At 39.0% G+C, this 21724-nt stretch overlaps 1 protein-coding gene across 6 annotated transcripts in view; it reads right to left on the reverse strand.

Moving 5' to 3' along the window:
• CC2D2A (coiled-coil and C2 domain containing 2A) overlaps window positions 1–21724 on the reverse strand; it is a 139577-nt gene that overhangs the window by 71448 nt on the left and 46405 nt on the right. For all 6 annotated transcript variants that reach the window (XM_075128025.1, XM_075128023.1, XM_075128024.1 and 3 more), the window contains 8 exons: window positions 20368–20577; window positions 18494–18600; window positions 13014–13154; window positions 12047–12203; window positions 7710–7948; window positions 4515–4692; window positions 2903–3059; window positions 657–804 (listed from right to left, as the gene is read on the reverse strand). In XM_075128025.1, the coding sequence (XP_074984126.1) occupies window positions 657–804; window positions 2903–3059; window positions 4515–4692; window positions 7710–7948; window positions 12047–12203; window positions 13014–13154; window positions 18494–18600; window positions 20368–20577 (1337 nt within the window). The remainder of the gene's footprint in view (window positions 1–656; window positions 805–2902; window positions 3060–4514; window positions 4693–7709; window positions 7949–12046; window positions 12204–13013; window positions 13155–18493; window positions 18601–20367; window positions 20578–21724) is intronic.

A 21724-nucleotide genomic window follows, 5' to 3' on the forward strand; every position in this document is an offset into this window, starting at 1 on the left:
CAGCCTCAGGATAGGGGAGATTTTCCTATACAGACCAGGTATTAATTTCTGTAGTTTACCAGGCTTCCAGGGCTCACATGGACCAGTAGTTGGGAAGTAAATTTAGTATGAATTGAGGCCAGGTTTATTTTTAACCAATTAAATAAGAGCAACAGAGACAATACACCTGTGCTACCCTCTTTATCACTCCTGTAGTTTAGTTTCTCTCAACCCATGGTAAGAATGACATTTAAAGTAGACACACTGTATGCATAATATATTTTGTATAAGCCTTGCTTGCGGGTTGTATTTCTTGGGGATGATTACCAATAATGTTCTCTTCACACTCTAACAAGAAACAAGAAGAAAAAACTGCACTGACCCTAGTTTGCTATCTGGCCATTATAATAACGAAGGCATCAGCTGCCACTTCTTTCAGCATTTTATGCTGTCTAGCAAACAAATGTTAAAAGATTAAAATGTTAATTAAAATATTTACCTAAAATATTATCTCTATATCCTTTGCATTGGAATAAACTACATAAGAGAAAAAAGTTTCTGTATTTTAAAAAGCCATATGACAGTAATAGCTTGATTATTAAAAGTCACCTCTTTTCTAAATACTTTTAAATACCATAGTATATTAAATTTTTCAACACATCACTGCAGCATATTACCTTGGAATCCCTGTTTTCTGCTGGGATACTAGAGGAATTAAGGGTACTCCATTTTCTCCAACTGCCCAGGAAACACTATTGGACACTTTGCCAGAGGTCATTATAGTAATCTTATTACTACCATCAGCTTCAAATGAAAATGGCACACCTACATCCAGGAGAAAAACAAAAAACATATACAATGATCTTTCCTGTACGTTTCAAAATTGCAGTATCCTATTGTGATTTATGAAACACTAATTCAGAATCTGTGAAAAGAATGTGATTAACACCAAATAGCACCAACACCTACTCTTGGAAGAATTTGTTTTCCGAACTGCACACTGAACCACTACTAGAAGGCTCTCACTTTTCCAAAAGGTGATTTTATTCCTGAATGGTAATCAAAAGACATATGGTTGAAAAGTCAGCCCTCAGGGAACCATGATGTACAGCCGTATGTATATCCAGCATGAATCATAGAATATCAGGGTTGGAAGGGACCTCAGGAGGTCATCTAGTCCAACCCCCAGCTCAAAAGCAGGACCCATAGCCAATTAAATCATCCCAGCCAGGGCTTTGTCAAGCCTGACCTTAAAAACTTCTAAGGAAGGAGATTCCACTACCTCCCTAGGCAACGCATTCCAGTGTTTCACCACCCTCCTAGTGAAAAAGTTTTTCCTAATATCCAACCTAAACCTCCCCCACTGCAACTTGAGACCATTACTCCTTGTCCTGTCCTCTTCCACCACTGAGAATAGTCTAGAACCATCCTCTCTGGAACTACCTCTCAGGTAGTTGAAAGCAGCTATCAAATCCCCCCTCATTCTTCTCTTCTGCAGACTAAACAATCCCAGTTCCGTCAGCCTCTCCTCATAACTCATGTGTTCCAGAACCCTAACCATTTTTGTTGCCCTTCGCTGGACTCTCTCCAATTTATCCACATCCTTCTTGTAGTGTGGGGCCCAAAACTGGACACAGTACTCCAGATGAGGCCTCACCAATGTCGAATAGAGGGGGACGATCACGTCCCTCGATCTGCTCGCTATGCCCCTACTTATACATCCCAAAATGCCATTGGCCTTCTTGGCAACAAGGGCACACTGCTGGCTCATATCCAGCTTCTCGTCCACTGTCACCCCTAGGTCCTTTTCCGCAGAACTGCTGCCTAGCCATTCGGTGCCTAGTCTGTAGCTGTGCATTGGGTTCTTCCGTCCTAAGTGCAGGACCCTGCACTTATCCTTATTGAACCTCATCAGATTTCTTTTGCATGCTCAGTGGCCTTCAACCCACTCACTCTCTTCTGCTCAGCACCCACATCTTTCACCTTGCCTTCCACCACTGACTTCACTCCTGTGTAGGCTGCTCCTGCTCTGTTGCCCTACCTTAGTCTCTATTGCAAAATACTGAAATGTATGAGTCACTCACTTCATAATACGACACTCAATATTATTTTTATTTTTACCTTAATTGCCCCTTTTTCTACTCCTCTCTTTAGTTTATCTTCATGTGCTACATTTATCTAATTTAAGATTGGAAACTCCTTGGGATATGGTTAAAGCAATTTGTTAATCTCTAAAGAATCTGTAAAACACCGTGCAATGTTATAGTACTATATAAATGTTTATTACTAAAATAAAAAATAATAAAATGGTGGAATCTGGAGTGCAGGAACTTTGGGACCCAACTGAGAAAGAAGTTATTGGGATTTAATGTTGCTGGAAGTCAAGAAAAGGGATAAAGCATTTTTAAAGTGTGAAAGCAAACCAGTTAGGAAGAGTAAAAACTAGTACACAAGAATATATTTTACAGGGCCAGGTTCTCAGCTGCTGTAAATCAATGTTGTCAGTGGAGCGATGCTGATTTTATACTAGCTCATACTGTCCCACTACATATATTTCTTACAGTCAAAACTTTAGAGATGATTCTATTTTTAAATAGTGAAAAGTAACAATTAGAACTCCTTTTAAAATCACATAAGTTTTTATTACATAAAAACTAAAAGTATTTCACAAAGTACGACAAAGAAAAATCCCATCACAAATTTAATAATATGAACTGGGACCGTTTTATATAACTCAGTCTCAGAGGTTCTAAATGCTCTTGATTGAATTATACTTTATGCCTGAGACTAGCAGAACTTTCTTAACATACAGAAATATATTTTATTTACTTGGGTAAAACTATGTCAAAGTAATATGTTGGGCTCAATCTGAGAGTAAAACATTCTAATCCAAGCACCACTGAGAGTAAGCAAGAATCCATACCACTCCCAACTCCTTCGTGGTCCAACATCACACGCTGGTTGCTGCTAAACTCTATTTCTTCTGTACGAGCATTATCAGTGTGAACTGTAGTCTCAGGGACAGGTATAAACATTTCTGCTAACAAGTTAGTGCTGCTGAGTCCCATTGTTTCATATATCTGAAATAAGCAATGACATAAGTAGTGAAATGCTACACTCAATTCTGGGTGCCTCATTACTACAAGATAAGAGTAAGTTGGAGGGTGTTCAGAAAAAAGCAGTTAACATGATTAAGATGTGGAGGAATATTAGACTGATAAGTAACAATTTAAAGATTTACATATGTACAGTGTTTAAAGCAATGACTAAGTAGTGGACAAGATAATTTTCTAAGGGAATACCCAGGAGGAATCCTTGCTGACTCATAAAAATCCCTTTTGTCAACTTTGGCTGCTGAGTGTCCCCTCTACATCTCATGTGCCTCATGGCATTTAGGGCAACATCTAGCCTTCAATGAAAATCCCTTACTACCTTCCTACACAATATGCAACTACTGACCAATTTGATGGTGGCAGAGACACCCCACACCAGGGAAGCTACTGGAGGGACTATGTCTCATAAGATACAACCTTTACTGAGCTACCAGCAAATGAGAGCATGTACACTATATCAGCCCTTAGATCAGTGCAGCCTATTTTCCTCTGTGTGCCTGGCCAGCTCCACAGGACCATGTGCCATGGCCCTGTCTCCCCTCCTGGTCCCCTTCGGGCTGGTTTGCAGTAAAAGAGGTACTAGGAGGGTCAGTTTCAGCATTACACTGAGAGGAGGGATTGCAGCTACACCTTGCCCCTGTGCAAGAGGGTGGGTGGCACAAGTGGGCATGGAAGAAAGGAGGCTAGTGTGTACCTTTAACTGTACCATGAAAAGACAGCCTGGATGATAAATGTTGCATTAGGCACCCCTTAGACATAGCACTGTAACAATGTGTTATTTTAAAAGTGTGCTATTGTCTGCTTCATTACATTATTGAATTATCCTTTTCCGAGCGAATGAAGCAGTTTTCAGAATTCAGAGAGTGCACCCTTCCCTTTAACTCAAGTTAACAACTTGATCAAGAGACTAAATGTTTTCAAATGGTCCAGTAGTTTTATTCTGTGGACACAAGTTTTCCGAGTAGAACAGATGACCATCATATTCATTTTACCTGTGCCGTAAACCACAGCTTCTCTAACAGTAAGAAAGGTGCTTCACTTACCGACAGAACCATATAATTTAATCATATATTGATTTCCCTTTTGAAACCCGGAATAGAGCCAGAACCTATTAATTTAAGTGTATTTTTTTAAAGATGTTTTAATTTCTTCTCTGAATCTCAGTCCACACTGTCCAGACCAAGAGATAAGGGACAAATCTTGGCCCTCTCCCCTCCCAACACATGCCCAGGCTAAAAATGCGATTTGCCAAGTTAGATCTTTGTCACTTAGAGATGAGGTAGGGAAACAATTCAGGCCCTGGAGGACCTACACTTCACAACCTTCTAGCTGTTATTAAAAAATAGAGCGTAAAAGCAAGTAATTAAAATGGTCTTTTTAACATCTGTTACATAGTGCAGTCCTTGCAAAAGAATTATGTACCTGAAGTTTCAAACTCTCTGGCCAATTGAATATTTTCAAATTGAAAATTTGTCCAAAGTGAACTCTAAAGTCTGAGCTTATTTGTCGGGTGACGGTCCTCGACACTTCTTTAGTGTTGAAAAGGACTTTTAAAAATACTGAACGTTTCTTTACATCTTCTCGTCTTAAAACTTCTGCCCTGTGAACATAAATTGTAGCAAGAGAGATTTTGTGCAAAATATCTTTGCTCTTTGGGGTATTTTATATGAGTCGGATTACTGAAAAGAAAGGAAGAGAAAAAACCAAAAATATGCCAATTAATCACTCTATAGAAACATCACTACACAGGAAAATGACTTGGGAATTCCAGTTACTTTGATTTCTCATGCATACAAAAAGATTTTAAAATAAAATGTTTCCTCTTACTGTTATATGAAGAAGCCTCAAGTGGAGATAAAATCTGACCTGTTCATCTAGTGAAAATTCTTTCCCGCACAAATTATAAACGACATCAAAAGCAGTCAGGATCTAAAATATGCTGGCAGTGTGAAAGATGAACAGCAACAGGAATGGTTTATGCTAAAGCTATTTTCTGCATAATCTTGATATGGAACAGTTTAAGAAATTGAAACTCCTTAAATAATCTGTGTTAAACTTTGAAATACTGACAATGGGTAAATTTCTTCTCTATCTACTGCTTGTCCCATGGTGTCTGAGCACCTTCCACATAACATTGATAGTGACAGTGAAGTTTCTAGTGGATTTCACGGAGTCTTTGACATTTCTCCCTTTTCAAGTATAAAAAGTCTGCTTCTTTTTTTTTTTTTCTTAAGATTTAAATAATTTTTAAAGGTTGGTTTCCTTCAGTGTAATTTTTTGTTATTTGTTGACTGGAGGTTTTTGGGGAGAAGGGAGTGTCAATGTTGTGAGTGTCATTCTTATGGTGGAAAGGCCTTTTCAAAGCTGCCTGGGAGCCTATGGAGGGACTTGGGCTCAGGTGTGATGTACTCATGGTGGCCTAAACCACGGAGAAGCAAGCAGCCTTAGTTTATTATCTATCAACTGTAAAAATGGCTGTTTATATACATAACTGATGTGGGGGAAAACAAAAAACATTCACATTTGGTGAAATTTTTCAACCTCCTCCATGGTTGCGGAAGTTCCAAAATTGCAGACTAACCACTGTAGCTCCACTACAAGAGTGAAGCTGGGAAGAGGCGAGCATAGGGGTGGTGGGTGTTGAGGACAGGCAGGGGAGTAAGAGTTTTGCCTGCAAGTATCTACTGGCCACAAAATTCAACTGGGAGACTACAGAAGCTAATATAGTCCTTGGTCTGTAGTAATGCCTACATTCCAGTTGCACAGCTGCCCATACTGTGTCTTTGGTTTGGCTGTCTGTTACCACCAACATCCCCAAAACCCCGACCAAACCTCAGTATTGGGCTGTAGTAGGAACAGGAAACAACAGAGGGAGGAGCTGGAGACAACCAGAGGGTCAACAATCTGTGAAGACTGTGTCTCTACACACTTTACATGGGATGGGCTAGGTTGGCATCTGCTACATTCCATGAGTTACAGATGCAGAGGTGCCTTGCCCTTTAACTTTGGGTTGTGAAAATGATTCTGTCGCTAAGTATCTCACCCACAGCCTGAGATAAAAGGACTTTGTATATGGGTTGAGTGGGGTGTGTGTGAAATTTTTCACATGTGCGAGGCCACAGATATTACAACAGCTCATAGTTGTACACGTGATCGTGGCCCACTGTCCCTCTCTAAAGGATTCATGGCCAGTGGGATCTGTGCAGTTTGCTGATCCACTGGACCAGGGGTAGGCAAACTATGGCCCAGGGGCCGCATCTGGCCCTTCAGACGTTTTAATGGGGCCCTTGAGCTCCTGCCGGGGAGCGGAGTCTGGGGCTTGCCCCACTCCATGTGTGCCATGGCTCTGCCTGCCTCCCGGAAGCAGCAGCATGTCCCTCTTCCATCTCCTATGTATAGGGGCAGCCAGGGGGCTATGCATGCTGCTCCCACCCCAAAGCACCACCCCCGCAGCTCCCATTGACTAGCAACAGTGGCCATTGGGAGCTGCAGGGGTGGCGCCTGTGGACAGGGCAGAGTGCAGAGCCACCTGGCTGCGCCTCCATGTAGGAGGCGGACAGGAGACCTGCCGCTGCTTCCGGGAGCTGCTTGAGGTAAGCGCAGCCCGGAGCCTGTACCCCAGACCCCCTCCAGCACCCCAACCCCCTGCCCCAGCCCTGATCACCCTCCCACCCTCCAAACTCTCAGTCCCACCATCCTGGACCCCAGAGCCCACACTGCCAGCCGGAGCCCTCACTCCCCCACCTGCACCCCAACCCCCTGCTCCAGCCCAGAGCCCCCTCCCGCACCCTGAACTCCTCATTTCTGGCCCCAACCCAGGGTCTGCACCCCAATCCCCAATTCTGTGAGCATTTGTGGCCCGCCATACAATTTCCATGCCCAGACATGGCCCTCGGGCCAAAAAGTTCGCCCACCCCTGCACTGGACCCACCACATTTCCCTGACACTCCCTCAGCGTATCTACAGATACTCGTCCCCATTCCCACAGGGAGCTGTCACAGAGCTGGTCTCCATGATACATAAAGAGCTACCAAAATTCAGTGAATGGCCTCTCGACTTTGCACCTGTTTTCTTTCTAGTGACAGTGGTACTGCAATTCTTCCCCTGCATGTAGGGTCCTCCTTGGCCACGGAGGAACCTGCAGGACTTTGCCCAACGTTATAAATATATGCAGGATCTTAAATGTGACCTACAAAGGAACTTAATAAAGTTATAACAACTTTAGAAAGAAGGTGCTGAACATTCCAATAGCTAGGCTAAGCAGGGTGTTCAGAATGTATTTCTAAAGTTTAATTAATTTAAATTAAATATAAATAATATTCAAACTAAAAATGTAACAGAAGATTGATAATGACAAAATAATAAGTACTTGCAGTGTTGCAGCTGTGTTAGTCCTACGATATGAGAGAGACACGGTAGATGAGGTAATGTATTTCTGTTGGTGGAAGAGAGAAGCTTTCAAGCTTCAAAGACCTGAGAAAGAGCTCTGTGAACCATGAAAATTTGTCCCTTCCACCAAAAGAAGTTGGTCCAATAAAATATATTACCTCACCTACCTAAAATTATAAATGACAAACTAATTTGTAGAGAACCATAAATGTCTCAGAACAATCTTACCTGGGGCACAGATCATTAGGAGTTATACTTCCAGTCAGGCTCAACTCAGGAATTAAAACAGGTTCTCCAGGTTTTCTCCTGATGTTGATGGCTTTTTCTCTAACTTGTTGCTCTACCTCCAGCCTATCAGCCAGCTTAGGAGGGATGGGTTTTACTGGTTCCTCACCATACTCTGACTCCTCTGCTTCTTCTTCCTCTTGATCTTGACTTTGTTTTATTTTCTTTTTCTTCTTGGTCTTCTGCATATAGAAAATACCGAGTTTTCCTCCAAAGTGTTCTACTTGCAATTGTTTTGACCAAAACGGACACTATGTTTAGTTATTTCTGCTTGTTCTACTTTCCTTACACATTGCAAATGGTTAGTTAGAAATTACTTTTTATTATTCTTAAAGGATTACATAAAGTTCTCCCACTCTTTGGTCCGACTTCATTTATTCTGTGGCTAGTAGTTCTCTGCATTCATATAGCTAAACAGGCTTAACTTGACTATCTCAAAGAATAGACTTACAAATTCTGAATTTGCCTGAGTGATCATTGTGAGGCTTTAGATTTTCTCTTTATCCTGCGCCACCAAGTTTGTCCTCTGTTAGGGTTGACAGCCATTCCTAGGATCAAACTTGACTCTTTGACATAATTACTACTGCAATTCTTCTGGTCCCCAGTGATCCAAAGTACAAGAAACAAAACCCAGATCTCCCACAGATCAGCTGTTTTTTCATATCACAGACCCTCAGAAATTCTCCCTTTGACTCCCACATCTAGTCAAACTAGTTGTGCAACTGTTATTTCTAACACTCTTGTTTGCTTTTCTTTTGCCTTACTCTGTTCTATATTTTTTATCATCTTTCTTCCTTTTAATCTACTGCTTCCCTTTTCTCATTTTATTATGCCCACTAAGTTATCTAGAAACTCTTTAGACTATAATCTAAGATATCAAAACTCCAATAATGACAGTAAACTATCAGGATATTTGAGGCTAAAACAAAACAAAAAACAAAGCACCACAACCCACACAAACCAAAAAAGTGCTCTCCTGGCATGGAGCGAAGGTCTGTATCCTCACACCTAATTTAAAAAAAAAAAAAAAAGACCTGAAGTGGTTGAGGATCACAGATCCTTTTATAATCTCCTCTTGAAACATGTAAGGCCTTGTCTGGTCTGTAGCCGATAGAGCGGGTTGTGGTGCTTATATTTATATAGAAACACCCAAAAATCTATTTTGTAAAAACAAGTTTGATGATAGTTAAGTGAGGCTTGGTAAAATATGAGTAATGTAAAGTGGGACGATTTCGAGGCAAGTTGAAGATAAATTAGGACACAATCCCTGGTTATGCTGTAAACATGTTTTGGTCCTAACTGGTTTTTATACGTGTTTTAGATAAAATGTTAACGTTCTGGAAAATGTTATCTAGACTGATAGTTACTGGTATGGTATTTACACAGATGTTAACTAAAATGACAATTAATGTTAAATAGCTAATGCGAAAGTAAAAATACTTAATTATGTTAAAAAGGTGGACTTAATGTTCATTAATTAAGGAGTATTATTATAATTGATTATAAAAACGGTAGCACACTAATTTTAGATTAGGCACGCCCATCCACCATCAAGGTACCATTAGAGAAAGGACTATAACCGTTCTCCTCAATTAGGGATTGATCACCCCTAAATGCAGTACTTCATCTAAGAATGAGAGTATAGACAGAGTGTATGGTTATACTGTAATGCCTGTTTGCTGAAATATTTTATATTAAATAAAGTTTTTAATTCTATTACTTTGTGCCATTCACAGTCCTCTGCTACATTAAATTTGCTGTAAATACTCTGGAGGCTTAAATAATTCAGTTTGGTTTTATACCTTATTTTTAAGTTACTAATTGGGAACTCACAAATCAAAGGTTACAGGTCCCAATAGGAACAGTTTTTCTCCCCTTCTTCATCCATTCAAAAAGTCACTGCAAAGAACATCCCGGCTTCTGGCTCCAGCCAATCATCCCCCTTTCTGAATCCTTCAACTGGTGCCCCTTCTCCACTGCATCAAACACTAACTATTTGCCTTCACTTTTAAGGTTCTTTCTGGGTTAGCCTCACCCTACCTATTATCTCTTATATGTTATTGAGCTGCCAACCCCTACCTCTGCTCTATCATCTTTCATTGCCCATACACAAATTTCCCCTCAACACCTTCATGCTTCCTCCAATTACAATCTTTATGCACAGGAGGAGCTCTCACAAAAATCAGCATAGCCACTACTGTATCTTCCTTTAAATCTTTCCTTTACAACTCAACTCTGCTATGAGATCTACAAGACACACTCAACAATGATTAGGCAGCTCCTGTGTTGGATTACATTGATCATAATTGTCTTATTGGTATCCTGCATTCCCCCCCATCTATTCATTATTTCCACATGTTGTCTCTCATAATATATTTAGATTTGTAAGCTCTTTGGGGCAAGATTTGTCTTTACATTATGTGTCTGTACAGTGATTAGAACAAGGGGGCCCTTATTACGAATAATGATATCTAGGTACTATCATATCACAAATAAACAAACAACAACAGAAGGTCCCCAAACCCAGGACAGTCGGCGCCAAGAGCATTGCTGAGGGCGGTGTAGCCCATAAGCGGGAATATTTAGAGGCCACCTTGTAGAAGTGCTATTAAGACAAAAGCTAAAAGCATTCATCCATCTTTCTCCCTCCACCTTTCTATGGTAATAACCATGACATACTAAAATTGGCACTTCTCAGTTAGATTATTTTATTAATCCTGGGGAGAATGAGTGGCCCTGGAAGAAACAAAGTGATAGCGGTAACAAAAATCATTTGCTATTAATGAAAATACATTAGACAGCTTAATCACTGCACGCCAATCTTAATTGACAAGACCCCTATTAGTTGACACATGGGTTTCTCCTGAACAGAAATGATAACTAGTGCCTGAACAAAAATGATAGCTAGTGCATAAGACCACTAAAAGAAGCTGCATGGGCAAAAGTACAACTGAAATCCTTACACTACTCTGACACCTCCTCCTCCTCAGAGTTCCTAGTGCTTCCCAAAGGAAGTGTGGAGGGAGCAGGGCCATGACCTTTTCCATTCTGGGACCAGAGCTGCCGGGGCTTGCAAAGAGCACACATTGCACTCTTTAAAAGGATGATATTGTGGCTGAACTGCCAGGAAGCTCTGGAAAGTACTGTGGCTGCTCGAGACAATCATCTCTGGCAATCGCAGTTGGTTCTGTGTACCTTGGAATCACCTCCTCTTGCACACAACTGTATCTTCAAAGAACAACTGAGCCCTTAATTTGTATTCTAAGACAAATATTAATAAAGCGCTGAAGAAGTGAAAAACTAGTGCATTAGTTCATTGCATTTTCTAGTTTTAAATAGTTATTTGATGTAACTGGACATTTAGTATTGACTGCCAGTTCACCAGAAACATCTTGTTGCTTCACTGCTAACTCTGAGAAATATATTCATTTTAACTCCTGAAGTGACAAGGAAAATCATTCCCAATCACAAGGACATGAGTTTAACATGTAAACAGCAAAACTGTTTAATCTAATCTAATGAAACCATTTAAGTGCTGAAATGTAAGCAAAGAAGCAAAAATGATTAGGGGTCTGGAACACATGAGTTATGAGGAGAGGCTGAGGGAGCTGGGATTGTTTAGCCTGCAGAAGAGAAGAATGAGGGGGGATTTGATAGCTGCTTTCAACTACCTGAAAGGGGGTTCCAAAGAGGATGGCTCTAGACTGTTCTCAATGGTAGCAGATGACAGAACGAGGAGTAATGGTCTCAAGTTGCAGTGGGGGAGGTTTAGGTTGGATATTAGGAAAAACTTTTTCACTAAGAGGGTGGTGAAACACTGGAATGCGTTACCTAGGGAGGTGGTAGAATCTCCTTCCTTAGAGGTTTTTAAGGTCAGGCTTGACAAAGCCCTGGCTGGGATGATTTAACTGGGATTTGGTCCTGCTTCGAGCAGGGGGTTGGACTAGATGACCTTCTGGGGTCCCTTCCAACCCTTATATTCTATGATTCTAAGTTTGAAAACCAACATCGGACAAAACCATCACCACTACAGAATAAACTTCTTAGAGAAAGTTTAACTTGTTCTACTCCACTACAGCTATTGCACTTAAATACCACTTATTTAACATAAGTTAATTTAGTAACAATCCTAAACATAAATAATTTACCCAAATGAACTCCATTACACTTAACAATTTGTGACGGCTATACTGACCTTTAAGCTATTTCTACCATAAGAGATAGCTTAAAAATATACTTGGCAATAATTCAATTTTATACGCTGTGTTGTTTACACAAACCTTTGCCTTTTTCCAAGATTTCCACTCTTGTAGCTCAGTTTTATATTCTTTCATTTTCTTTTCATACTCTTCCATGCATTCTTCTAATAGTTCATTTATTTCAGCTTGAATTTCTGCTTCATAGATTTTTTTATCTGATCTCTGGTCAACCTCTACCCTTCAAAACAATTAATTATAATTTACAAATATATTGTACACTACTGTTGGCTCCTTTCATTATAACAAAAATGTATTCTGTTGATAAATGCATTCACATTTAACCTATGCTTTCATGTACAGGCAAGCAATTTTCAAGCAATTTTCAGCATACAGGATAAAGCAGTATTACTAGGTTATCTTTTTCATAGTTTCTGAAGCTGTAAACACAAAGCAGGCTTTGGCATCCTAATAACTTTCTTATTACGAAATAACAAACCCTATAGGGTCCTGGGCCATGCCAAGGGCTCCTAGGTGCTACAATAATACTAATAAATAATGAATAATAGTAATAATAATAAATGAAGGACATAAAATTATTTAAGACAACTTTTAATGGTCAGCAGTAATTAGCAATTATTTTTCCTTTGTCTTACACATTATCATGAATTTGTAATGCTAGTTACATGAGTGCATAAAATGTGTGAGATATTCTAAGAAGAACAATTTATATCTAGTATTTAGTTATAAGACTTCAAAATGGTGTGAGGGATGAGGTTAGTTTTAAGATTTGTGATAGATGCTAATTAATAGCAGAATGTAACTATCTATAATGAACTAAACAATTCTGACTTTGGACATTATCCTCTAGTAATTTCTCTCAGGTATTGTAATTACTTCTTGTTTAAAAAAAATAGTAGCAAGTTCTGGTATCACCTAAAAGCTTATCATTGTGCCTTTTTCACGTTACTTGTGAACTCCCAAATATAGCAATATGCAATAAAATCCCACTGGTGGCACATGAAGTAACAAAAACGTTATCAAAACATACTTTCTCAAATAGAGTTTCATGGGTGTGTTAGTAAACTTCTGAAAGTCACGCAGGGATTTCATTTCTTTCCAAACTTTTATAATAGTCTTCAGCAACGTTCGGTCTTTTTCTTGTTCAGCATCACGAAGTCTTCTGGTTTGCCTATAAATGTATATACGTACAAACTTCAACTTGCATAACTAGATGGAACAATACAGCGAGAACTTATAATACTGAAAAAACACATGGTGTGGTTTTCAATCTAACTGATGACTTCCCTACAATCCAAGATAGTATAACAAACTCAAACTTGAAGATGACAGGATGTGGCTTTCTTTAAAGCTCTGTATTCTATTCTGCTGAATTCTAGACAATGTGACTTTAATTACAGTTAATTATCTTGCACTCTCCATCTCTTATACAAAGGCTTATTAAAGCCATACATTATTAAAAACATTTTAAAGTCAATGTGTGTAAACAGCAACCCAGGAGAATTATACTTCTGCTATGAAGTAATGTAAATCAAGTGATGGCCCTGGAGGATTCGAAACACTAACAAAATTAACTTCTTTTGACTTGGAAGGGATATGTGACTTTTGGAACCATTTCTGTCTTCCATTGCATTATTTAAAGGATATGTGAATTGGTATTGCCTTTCCTTAAACACTTACTTATACAGTATGTACTTCTTGATGACCAGACTAAACATTTCCTACGTAAATGACTATTTAGGATGAACATAATCTTTTATCAACACTGTCCTGGCTGTAACAATTGTCTTTTTTAAAAAATGATATAACCTAAAAGATATTATTCTACAACAGGGATCTGCAACCTTTGGCACAGGGCCCGTCAGGAAAATCTGCTGGCGGGCCAGGATGGTTTGTTTACCTGCAGCATCCGCAGGTTTGGCCGACTGCAGCTCCTACTGGCCGTGGTTTGCCGTTCCAGGCCAATGGGGGCTACGGGAATCGGCATGGGCTGAGGGATGTACTGGTCGCCACTTTCCGCAGCCCCCGTTGGCCTGGAACGGCGAACCACGGCCAGTGGGAGCTGCAACTGGCTGAACCTGTAGACGCTGCAGGTAAACAGACCGGCCCGGCCTGCCAGCAGATTTCCCTGATGGGCCACATGCCAAAGGTTGCCGATCCCTGTTCCGTAATATGGTACTTAAAAACCCTCTAAGTTAAGACCTGGATATTCAGTAGCTTATATTCACTACTTGTACTAACTTTGCTTCTGCTTTTAAATATTTTTTATAGAAATTAAATACAGACCTTTGAGACAGTGCACTCCACAACCTGTATTGGCAAGTATGATTCAATGTCTTACACAAGAGGCCCATCAATTTACTAATATGGCAAATGAGATCACTGGGACTGGAAGTGCTGACTATCGAGGCTTGCCACACTCCAGTGATACTCCTCTCAGTTTGCCAGAAGTCCATGGCATGTTTCCAGTCAAGAACCAAAAATGTATCTTCCTTTCCAGTTTATTTTTATTACAGTGTTTGTTTTGTATTTGTTTTGCTCCATCTCTTGGATCTCTTTGTGCTAGTTTCCTATGTTACATATATTGCTTTTAATTCATGTGTTACTATGCTCAAGTGGAAACGTCTACATTGCTATTTTTGGCCACACAGCTTGAGCCCTGAGAGCCTGACCCAGAATCCAAGACTCACTGCCACAGGTTTTTTTGCTGTGTAGATGTACCCTAAGTTTCATTTCAATAATATCTTTAATAAAATATTTAAGTTATAAAGATGATTCTTTAAAATATGTTTAATTTTAATATAATCAGAGCCTTTGCATTATTTTCTTGACACGGGCATATGTAAAAAAGCTAAATATGATTCAACACTTAAAAGTAGAGTGGCCCTGCGGCATAATGTAAACACGTCCTATTGCAGCAAAACACTTCACTTTATAGCCCTATGATCTCATATGGTCTGCAGTAACAGCAACATATGAGAAACTAATCAAAGCATACTCAATGAGACCACTGACATCAACCAAAATGGAAAAGTTCTCAGAGTTTAACTGAGAGCACTTCAGCAATCAATTAGCTTCCTAGGGCCAGAAAGGCACAATACACTTTTCAAATCTAAAAGAAAGTCCTCTTTTCTATCCAGCAGTGAAGGATACCACTGATCACTTACTGATAGAATGAAACAACATGCTTCCAAGTAAAAACAAGCATCCAAGGGACAAACTGGAGTTCATGAAACAGTTAATTTATCCAATTTCTGTGGTTATCAAGGACCAGTATTTGCAATGACTCTGTCATGTAAAGTAATGCATAGAGACTGAAAAGACTCATTTAAAAAAAATGCCTTCATGCACATTTGTTTTTGCACAGAAGACACAAATAAAAATTGGATTCCACGGCCAATGGTATTTTCTTTTTCTGTAATATATTTGTTCATAGTTGTCAAACATACAGCTAAGGGTAGCATAAAATCCCTCCTTTACCTGTAAGGGATTAAGAAGCTCAAATAACCTGGTTGGCACCTAACCAAAAGGACCAATAAGGGAAGAAGATCCTTTCAAATCTGTGGGGGGAGGTTTTGTTTTGTGCTCTCTTAGTTTTTCCTACCCTGGTCCCTCTCTGTCCAAGAGAGAGGAACAATCTCCTAAAACCCTACCTGAAATAAGCATCCAAGATTACAAAAATTATAAGTAATAGCAAGGAAATGCGTTCGCTTCTCTTTTGTTTTAACTTGTGAATTTTCCCTATGCTATGAGGGAGGTTTATTCCTGTGTTTTCTGTAACTGAAGTTTTGCCTAGAGGGGAATCCTCTGTGTTTTAAATCTTATTACCCTGTAAAATTACCTTCCATCCTGATTTTACAGAGGTGCTTCTTTTACTTTTTTCTTTATTATAAAGCTCTGCTTTTAAGAACCTGATTGGTTTTTAGTGTCCTAAAAACCTAAGGGTCTGGTCTGTTTACCTATTTGGTTGGTATACTATTCTCAAGCCTCCCCAGAAAAGGGGTGAAGAGGCTTGGGGGGATATTTTGGGGAAACAGGAACTCCAAGTGGTCCCTTTCCTGAATCTTTGTCTAACTCACTTAGTGGTGGCAGCAGAACCGTCCAAGGACAAGAAAGGATTTGTGCCTTGGGGAAGTTTTTAACCTAAGATGATAGAAATAAGCTTAGGGGGTCTTTCATGCTAGTCCCCACATCTATACTCCAGAATTCAGAGTGAGGAGGGAACTCTGACAATAGTAAATAAAGTCTAATGTGGCACTAAAAACCAGATGAGATCTTGAATTTATCCAGTTTTACAGACAGGATGACTGAGACAGAGGTCAAGTGATTTTCCACACGGTCTCACAATGAGTAAGCATCCCAGTATGAAATAAATTTTTTTATGCAGAACCCTTCTGATTCCTAGCTGTAATCTGATCTCCAACCACTAGCATAGCGATCACCATTAAAAAGTCAACACTAACCAACACTGATATTTAGGATATCATCATTAAGTCATAATTATAAGTAGAGGGAAATACTGTAATCTCTCAGGTACAATAGTATCGTAACTGCTGGCAAATGTTAACTATTTAATGGTGACCATGGTACTCTCTCTACTTCTGTTAATGTATTCAATAGATTCAGAAATCCTAGGAATCTTTTATTGCGAGCTAAGCATTAGGAATTAAAACTACAGCATTAAATATTTTAATTAAAGGAGTATAATTTAAGAGACTTTAGCATTTAGACTAGTCCGTGGGCTTACAAAACCACACAGATACTCTAGGGTTTTCCTTTCATAATCAGCAGGCATTTTTTCTACCTGCAGAATAGTCACTAAGGATTAATCTTGCCATTCACTGCATGCAAGTGAACCCCTGTGCCCAAATGCAGCTCCATTGACTTCAGTAGGATTCTGTGTGGGTAGAGGGATGCACTCTTATGCTAGATCAGGGCCTAAGATTCAATCCTGCTATGAGCTGCATGCAGGCAGGCTCTTACATCTGCAGAACGCTCCACCGATTCAAAAACAAAAATGTGTATAAATTCTTAAGGCCAAGGAGTTCTACCTGAGAAGTGAGTGCTGAATGGGGCCTTTAGTTAGTAAAAAGACTCCAACTATATAAAATAAAGTCCCCCTTTGAACTGAATTAAAATTGAATTTGCCACAATTAGGCCAAACAGGAGGGAATAACAGCTGTTCCCAACTGATGACAGATACTGCTCAGATGTTGACAATTCTGTCAGAAAACCAAAAATGTCCAGAACTTTTTCCAGAAATACGTTGTTCACAGATTTCACTAACACATTTTAAAAATCATTCTTTACAACAAGCAGAAGGAAAATTTACCATTTAACTTTGTATTATCACAGGCTAAATAAAAATTATGTAAATTTTGCTTGTAATAAATTGGAGACTGAAACCAATTACATCTAAAATTAACCCAAGTCCCCACGAAAGTGTACCAATGGGGGGGACAGGACATTTAGTACACATGAAAAGTGATAGCTTATTTGACTCCACATGAAAAATGCCAAATTGACAGGCCTGTAGACTGAAGTTGTCTTTTTTATCAACAAAGCACTAGTGACATCAGTGCATGTTTCCCTCACACCTTACCAAATTCACCACATAAAGGGAATTAAGAGTGAACCTTACAAGAATTTAGTGCAGTTTAGCTTAGGTCTATGAGGTCTGTATGATCTAATACCACTTGGTCTCTGTCTCGGGTTTAGGCTCTTAGAAACCTCACATGCTTGACAATGAGCTTTACTCCATTGGGATGTAATGTACTGACTACATGTAACACCAGCCTCTATTACTACATGTAACACCAGTTGGAATCAGACTTGATTATGTTTGTAATTAAATTGCTCTCTAGTAGTTGGCCTACCAAGAAGAAAAATCCTTAGAGTAAAACTCCCACTGACATCGATGGGGCCAAGATTTCACCCTTACTGCTATAAACTGAGATTTTCCACAAGTGGAAGAAATCTGAATTCTCCATACCGCATAGTTGTAGTGTAGCTAACAACTGTAGTGTCTGTTGTTTGTGGCTACTAATTTTTTACAAGAACACAGTAAAGTTAACAGTGAAAAAAGAGCATAATAATTTCATTGCTTGGGTTTCCAGAACTACTATTTTCAGTAAGACAATGGAATGCTGGGAAGAAGGGCACACATCACGCATATTAAATTTTACCACTTTGAAACTTCATATGCATTTATTAATCAAGTTAAATGGATATGGCTGTCTGGTGCTCTATATAAACTTCTGGTTATTCACCAACCAGAAAAAAACAACATAAAATTAAAATGATTTTTGGAATGTAATGTGAAACACTACACAATCTGATTTTGTCTACATATTTCTTTATTAGTAACCTGGGCTGTTTACTTCACATGCTCTAATACTTTACCATAAAGTGTCAAGTTTGGCATGGTTTTATAGTTCTGTACATGTGCAGAAATAAAGAAAAAAAGGAATAAAATTCTGAAAAAAAGTGATCTAATGAATCTCTACCTACCTGATTTCAAATTTATATTCAGTTACGCTCTGTTGTGCTACAGGGTTAGGGACATTGGTTCCACTGTTGTCCAAACTACTCTTTACAGCATTCCTCAGAGCATGCAGCTTAAACAAAAAGAAAAACAAACCTACAATTCATAGATGGTTTCAAAATTTATGGAGGAAACTGTACTGCACACCATGTAACCTGAAATGAACCAGGTAGCCACTGTATGATAGGAAACTGCTACTCCAAAAAGGTAATTGGAAACAGATTAAGGATTTAGTTTCTACACCCACTTTATATCTCCTCAAAATGCTGATTTCAGAGATTCATGAGTGAAACCAAAAACTACAGAAACCTCACAGATCAGTATTCATGGTTCAACAGTCATGACAGGAGTGAACTTGAAACAAGGGCAACAGAATTGCAATCAAATATAGAAGAGGATCACTTTTACTTATCTATAGAGTGATGAAACAAGCACTTAACTGCTTGTAAACATTTTGTCTACAGTGCATCGCCTTGATGGACAAAAGGTTCTATGATCACTACTCAACTGAAAAAAAGCAAACTTTAAATAGCAAAAAAGGCTAAATATATCAATGTGGCAAATAAATACACTATGAAAAATCTGTTCAGGATTTAAATCTAACCAAATATATTCAGCAGAAATGCAAAAGTATCTATTTACCTTCCCTCCATCGTGCTGGTATCTAAGCACCACACAAAAATTCATTAATTTTTCTTCACAACATTCAGAGAGGACAGGGAATGATTGTTACCCATATTTTACAGATAGGAATCTGAGGCATAGTGAGATTAAACGACTTGCTCGATGTCACTCAGGTTGGTTTTGGCAGGCTGAACTAAATCTGAGTCCCCATCTAGTGACTTAACTACAAGACGGTTCTTCCTCTCAAATAAATTCATTCTTTCTGGTGTTTTCTTTCACCCTAATCTTGACAATGAGTAAAACTACAGTAAGCATCAGTTTGATAATTTCAGATACAGTACTAAACAAGAATGGGACAAGCAATTTCTATTTTCAGTTGACTGTAACTTTCTCAAATCATTATTCTGTAGCTTAAATTTCTCATGCTTGATCTTAAATTTTCTCATTCTCATGCCTGGAATAACTTCTTATACCCCAATGTCTTAATTTATTACACCACCAGGTTTTGGTGATAAATATATTAAGTGTGACAATATATAAATAAAATCAGAATATTTAGCACAGATATAAAGCTGGTAACTGGAATTTTATTTTAATGGAACCAAGTATTTATAAACATGACTGTTTTCCTTGAAAATGTCAAGGTAAGGAATTCTTGACAATACAATGGAAACAAATAATAATTGTATTCCTTTTCACCTAGAACTGAGACTAAGCTTCACTCACCTTTCTCCATCTTTATATGCTGTTTTTCCTTTTCTGCCTGTCTGAGTCATTGTACACAACTCGGTAAAGCCATATCTTTAATCTACCATGCACTGCAAAACATTTTTGATACTCTGTATAAAGGATGCTATGTAAATTCTATTGTATTATAACAAGTATACTGACTTGTATCTCGGATCCCTTTAGAAAGCCCATTTTAAATAAATAACCTTAAACAGATAGGTCTGCACTTAACATGGAGTAATGTTTCACTATGCTGTTGGACACATTTTAATCAGCTTTCAATTGAAATTCATTTGATCTGATGTTAAAGAACAAATATTTGGGGGGAGGTTTAAACTTTATAGAAAAATAGGATTATTTTCAACAAAATATTATTCATGGCACAAAGCTAGAAATTACATTGCTACATTATAAAGACTCAAATTCAGTTTTAACCTTAAACTAGCTACTGAGTATCTCAACACGCTAGAGCATACAATTAAAATACCTTATCTGTAAGGAGTTTGGTAAGGTTTTGTTGTCTTCTTGCTAGATACTGATCATACAACTGAGCCAGTTTGGCTGCCAGAACATGTTCACGGCTAAAACAGGGATGATGGGTGAATATTAACCCAGAAATATCAATGTCCAGTTGAAACTGTCCCTGAGGGTCCCCAGATCCAACCATATATTGGTTGGCATGCATAGGTTTTATTGCCTGAAATAAAGAAAAGAGTGAAATATAAGACTATTCTGACGTGTGCATTAGCGCTTGTAAAGATGGTCATGTGACAGGCAATAATCCACTTGTCTGTACCTAATCATAATGTGCCTGTACCTGAGTTTTTAAACAGAAAAAAAATGTATCTTGTTTAATCAAAAAATTCCTTTATTTAAGAATCCAGATCCACAGACCTACCAACAAGATCTTTTACACTACACTGTAAAAAACAAAACAGAAACACACACAGAACCAGATCTGTCCATCAATGGCAAACTCACCTGAAGGTCCTGCTCAGTAACTTCAATTACCCTAGACTAAAAGTTACATGATAAATATTACCCTAGCAAAACAGTATTCAAGAACAGGAATAAACTCATGCAGAGTAAATAGGCATAGACAAACTAGTTAAATAGACACATATGAATAAAATTCAATTGCATCCCAATGAACATAGGATAGATTGAATCTGTGGATCTGGAGTCTTGAAAAAAGGAAATTTTCAGCTAGCAAGAAAAATTCTCCTATTCGTAAAATCCTACTTAACTTGTGATATTGCGGATTCTGCAATATTAGGCTTCCACCACTATTTTGACATGCGAGCCCCGCTCGGCGCAGGGCTGACAGTGGGAGCCCCGTGTTCTTGCTGTCAGCCCCAGCCCCCAGCTCTCAGCCCCGGGCGGACAACAGCAAGAACCCCCATTCTCAGCCCTAGGCGGCTAACAGTGGGAGCCCCTGCTATCAGCCCTGTGTTCCTGCTGTCAGCCCCAGCCTTCAGCCCTGGGCGGACAACAGTGGCAACCCCCATTCTCAGCCCTGGGCGGCTGACAGTGGGTGCCCCTGCTATCAGCACCATGTTCTCACTGTTAGCCCCAGGTGCCCGACAGCAAGAGCCCCAGCTCTCAGCCCCAGGCAGCCAACAGCGGAAAATCATGGAAAAATAATAATGGACTTTATTGCCACAAATAAGGTTCATTATTACTTTTCTGCAATTTTCCATGGCTTTTCTGCAACTTAGCTGCATTTTTTTGATAATCATCCCACAATTCTCATTGGGCCTTACCTATTCGCCATCAAATTCAGGTCCACAGAACCAGTATATGGATCTCAGTGAACATATGCAGGGAAAACCAATTGGCTGTGT

This window comes from Caretta caretta, chromosome 4 (genome assembly GCF_965140235.1).
Source record: "Caretta caretta isolate rCarCar2 chromosome 4, rCarCar1.hap1, whole genome shotgun sequence".
Classification (NCBI taxonomy): domain Eukaryota; kingdom Metazoa; phylum Chordata; order Testudines; family Cheloniidae; genus Caretta; species Caretta caretta.